Here is a 4,963-nt window from a genome sequence, read left to right as displayed (position 1 = left end):
GTTAAAAAGAAACGAGCAAACAAAAAAGAACATGGTCAGCTGGGCGCGGTGGCTCACGCCTGTAATCTCAATGCTTTGGGAGGCCAAGGTGGATGGATCACCTGAGGTCAGGAGTTCGAGACCAGCCTGGACAACATGGCGAAACCCTGTCTCTACTAAAAATACAAAAATCAGCCAGGTGTGGTGGCAGGCACCTGTAATCCCAGCTACTTGGGTGGTTGAAGCAGGAGACTCACTTGAACCCGGGAGGTGGAGGTTGCCGTGAGCCGAGATTGTGCCACTGCACTTCAGCCTGGGCAACAACAACAAAACTTGGTCTCAAAAACAAAAAAAAAAAAAAAGAAAGAAAACATGGTGGGTGCCATTGCAACAACCCACTAGGCACCGTTGCTCATGCCACCTTGCTGGACACCATCCCGCCAACCCAATGGGCACCAGCAGCTAGACTGTCAACCCTGAGCAGTAGGACCAGGACAACCCTACTAAGCACCATCATGCCAGTTCTTATTTTATTTTTTTAAGACAGGGTCTCACTGAGCGCGGTGGCTCATGCCTGTAATCCCAGCACTTTGGGAGGCTGCGGTGGGTGGATCACCTGAGGTTGGGAGTTCAAGACCGGCCTGACCAACATGGAGAAACCCTGTCTCTACTAAAAATATAAAATTAGCCGGGCGTGGTGGCTGTCACCTATAATCCCAGCTACTCAGGAGGCTGAGGCAGGAGAATCACTTGAACAGGAGGCAGAGGTTGCAGTGAGCTGGGATCGCACCACTGCACTCCAGCCTGGGTAACAAGAGCGAAACTCCGTCTCAAAAAAAAAAAAAAAAAACAGAGAGGGTGTCACTCTGTCTCCCAGGTTGGACTGCAGTGGCGCAATCTCAGCTCACTGCAGCCTCCACCTCCCAGACTCAAGCCATCCTCCCACCTCAGCCTCCCAAGTAGCTGGAACTACACGAGCACACCATCACACCTGGCTAATTCATTTGTACTTTGGTAGAGAAGAGCTTTCTCCATGTTTCAAGGGCTGGTCTTGAATTCCTGAGCTCAAGTGATCTGCCTACCTTGGCATCCCGAAGTGCTGGGATTACGGGCATGAGCCACTCTGCCCGGATCTAACCAGTAGGCATCATCATCCATCTTCACGCCAACTGCAGTGTCTGTCAACCACCACGCCAACCTCGCCAAGTAGCAACGGGCCAACTGCAGCTGGGTGTCATGTCAGCCAACCACAGGAGTTCCATACCGACCTTGCTGGACTCAGCCACCCCAAAACCCCAAACGTGGTGGACTCTGGGAGCCCCATTCCCCCGTCAAGACCCCACTCATCACCCAGCCCAGTTCCCAGGGTTCCCCGGGGTACCTTGGCTGTGGATTCTGCAGTGCCCCTGCGTCCCTGGTGGTCTCCTCTTGTGCCAGCAGCCTCCATGCTTCCTTTTCAGCTTCCTGCAGGTCACCCATGGGGGCTTCGGCTCCTGCTTCTGAGTCGGCCTCCCGCAGAGCAAGCAGGACCCTGTATGCCTCCTCACAATGCTCACTGTAGGACACTGGTTCTGAGTACTTTTGGACACTCAGCTCGGCTGGGAGCAGTGGCCCTCGCCTGTAGTCCCGGCACTTTGGGAGGCCAGAGCGGGAGGATCACCTGAAGTCAGGAGTTCAAGACCAGCCTGGCCAACATGGTGAAACCCTGTCTCTACTAAAAATATAAAGATTAGCCAGGCATGGTGGTACGCACTTGTAGTTCCAGCTACTCAGGAGGCTGAGGCACTAGAATCACTTGAACCCGGAGGCAGAGGTTGGAGCAAGCCAAGATCCCACCACTGCACTCCAGCCTGGGTGACACAGCAAGACTCCATCTCCAAAAAAAAAAAAAAAAAGAACACTCAGCTCCATCTCACCCTATAGGTGCCAGTCCCCACTTGCTCTTGAACCCTTCTCTTCTCCTCACTGCCCTCACCTCTGGAAGCATGCAGACTCCTTTAGCACCCCTGAACTGAAATTGCCTTAAATTAATTTCTGGGCTTGGCGTGGTGGCTCACACCAGTAATCCCAACACTTTGGGAGGCCGAGGTGGGTGGATCATGAGGTCAGGAGTTCAAGACCAGCCTGGTCAACATGGTGAAACTCCATCTCTACTAAAAACACAAAAATTAGCAGGCATGGTGGTGCTCGCCTGTAATCCCAGCTACTCAGGAGGCTGAGACATGAGAATCACTTGAACCCAGGAGGCAAAAGTTGGAGTGAGCTGAGATCTTGCCACTGCACTCCAGCCTGGGCGACAGAGCAAGACTCTGTCTCAAACCAAAACAAAAACAAAATAAATTTCTGAAGTGGTGGAAGGTGCTCTCCAGTGAGGGTCCTGTCACCCTCTGTGGATTGGGACCATCCTGAGAGAGCCCATTCCCTCCCCAGCTGGTGACATCACTGGCAGGGTGCACTGACCTGTACTGCAAGGCCAGTTGCAGTGCTGTGGCCTCAGCCTCCCGCTGACCTAGCTGCATGCTGAGGCTCTCACAATGGCCCTTGTATCCCTGGAGCACAGCCGATAGCAGACGGTTAAAGCATTTGAGCTTCTCAATGTTCCTGTCCGCACAGGTGGGGAAGAGGGAAAGTCAGAGGCCCTCTAAGGTAGTCAGGCCTCAATTTCCACCCTTTCCCTCCCTCCTGTTGCAGCTCCAGACTCTTTGTTTTATAACCCAGCTGGAGAATGTGCCTGTGCCCTTATGAGCTCAGCATTTGAGTCTCTTACCCCCGGAGTTGCTCCATGTGGGCTTCCATGATGTGCACCTCAGGACTGAGGGGCTGAGTGGGGAGAGGCCCAAGGATCTGGGTGCTAGAATGGCTGTGGAGGCGCTGAAGCAGGGGGTGAGCAAGAGAGAAGGAGTCCTGCCAAGAAGAGGTGATGTAATGGACCCCAGTTGTCACCAAGAGCCTGGGATTATAGGCATTTTCCAACCCCAGAAGCTGTTGGATCCCATGACCAAGATTTGAGTCTCATCCCCCTGAATGCTAAGGATATCAAGGACATCAAGACCATGGATTTGAACTTCTCATACTCACCTGAGTCTCCCAGGGTTCCCTGTCTGCCTCAGAGCTGCTAGAGCCACTGCCTGAGCCACCTGCTTGGCTGTGGGAAAGACGTGGGAAACGTTCCAGTCTCAAGAGGGAATCCTGCAGCTCCTGAACCTGGGAAGGGTGAGGGAGGATGTCAGGCCTAGGGGCTCAAACCAACCACCAGCCCTCCCTCCTCAAGGCCTGTTCTTAGCCGGGCGCGGTGGCTCACGCCTGTAATCCCAGCACTTTGGGAGGCCGAGGCGGGTGGATCACGAGGTCAAGAGATCGAGACCATCCTGGTCAACATGGTGAAACCCCGTCTCTATTAAAAATACAAAAAACATTAGCTGGGCATGGTGGCACGTGCCTGTAATCCCAGCTGCTCAGGAGGTTGAGGCAGGAGAATTGCCTGAGCCCAGGAGGCGGAGGTTGCGGTGAACCGAGATCGCGCCATTGCACTCCAGCCTGGGTAACAAGAGCGAAACTCCGTCTCAAAATAAAATAAAATAAAATAAAATAAAATAAACACACACACACACACACACACACACACACACACACACACACACACACAGAGGCCTGTTCTTGGGGAAGTGGTAAGAACCCTAGCTGGAAAGCAGGAGGCTTGGATATTTAGTCTGCCCAAAATCTCACGATCTGACCGTCAGAATGTTTCTTAACTGCTGAAGATTTTTTTTTCCCAGCAGAAAAATGGGTCTCACTCTGGAGGAAAATGAATCCCTGGGCAGTGCTCCCACAGCCCCAAGTTTTTTCCACCAGCCTGAGATGAGGGATTCCCTCTCAACATCTCATTCAGCCAAGTGGCTTTTTTATTTATTTACTTATTTACATACATATATATTTTGAGACAGAGTTTCTCTGTGTCATTCAGGCTGGAGTGCAATGGCACAATCTCAGCTCACTGCAACCTCTGCCTCCTGGGTTCAAGCAATTCTCTTGCCTCAGCCTCCTTAGTAGGTGAGATTACAGGCTCGTGCCAGCATGCCTGGCTAATTTTTGTATTTTTAGTAAAGTCAGGATTTCTCCATGTTGGTCAGGCTGGTCTCGAATGCCTGACCTCATGATCTGCCTGCCTTGGCCTCCCAAAATGCTGGGATTACAGGCATGAGCCACTGTGCCCTGCCAGCTTTTTTATTTTTATTTTTGAGATGGAGTCTTGCTCTGTCACCCAGGCTGGAGTGCAGTGGCACATTCTTGGCTCACTGCAACCTCTGCCTCCTGGGTTCAAGTGATTCACCTGCCTCAGCCTCTCAAGTAGCTGGGATTACAGGCATCTGCCACCACGTCTGACAATTTTTTGTATTTTCAGTAGAGATGGGGTTTCACCATGTTGACCACTCTGGTCTTGAACACCTGACTTCAAGTGATCTGCCTGCCTCAGCCTCCCAAAGTCCTGGGATTACAGGCATGAGCCACTGTGCCTGGCAGTCACATGGCTTTAAATGCCACCCATGTGCTAAGGAAGCTCAAATGTCTCCCTTCTGCCCTGCAGTCTCCCCTGAGCCCTGGACTCAGACATACAGCTGCTCCCTTGAGGACCCCACGTGGATGTCTCATGGCCACTTGAGCTTATCAAGGGCCAAAGAGATCTGGTCACCCCCCAACAAAACCTGCCTACCCTGTAGCTCCTCCATCTCTCCCTTCTACTCCTGCAGATCCCAAAGCCTGGAGTTGTCCTTGACTTCTCTCTAGCCTTCATGCCCACACCTGTCAGTTCCATCTTCAACATCACCCAATGTTCGTCTGCGTCTCTCCACTTCCACAACCTACACCGCCGCGCGTGTCTGGATGAGTGAAGTCACATCCTGGGTCTCCCGGAGTCCACCCTCACCTCCGAAGACTGTTCCTCACTCCGCCACCAGAGGGCGCCTGTGAACACCTGGGCCGAGCA

General features: G+C 52.6%; 1 protein-coding gene across 1 annotated transcript in view; it reads right to left on the bottom strand.

Moving 5' to 3' along the window:
• USHBP1 (USH1 protein network component harmonin binding protein 1) overlaps nt 1-3,219 on the bottom strand; it is a gene marked incomplete at its 5' end in the record, with an annotated part of 8,370 nt that extends 5,151 nt beyond the window's left edge. The window contains 4 exons of the mRNA XM_032273164.1: nt 1,361-1,534; nt 2,440-2,580; nt 2,747-2,883; nt 3,058-3,219. Of these exons, the coding sequence (XP_032129055.1) occupies nt 1,361-1,534; nt 2,440-2,580; nt 2,747-2,883; nt 3,058-3,219 (614 nt within the window). The remainder of the gene's footprint in view (nt 1-1,360; nt 1,535-2,439; nt 2,581-2,746; nt 2,884-3,057) is intronic.
• Between the last annotated feature and the right edge of the window lie 1,744 nt (nt 3,220-4,963).

This window comes from Sapajus apella, unplaced genomic scaffold (assembly GCF_009761245.1).
Source record: "Sapajus apella isolate SASKATOON/1434 unplaced genomic scaffold, GSC_monkey_1.0 scaffold2084, whole genome shotgun sequence".
Classification (NCBI taxonomy): Eukaryota; Metazoa; Chordata; class Mammalia; order Primates; family Cebidae; genus Sapajus; species Sapajus apella.
Note: the sequence above shows the minus strand (reverse complement) of the source record. Positions and strands in the feature narration are given on the sequence as shown.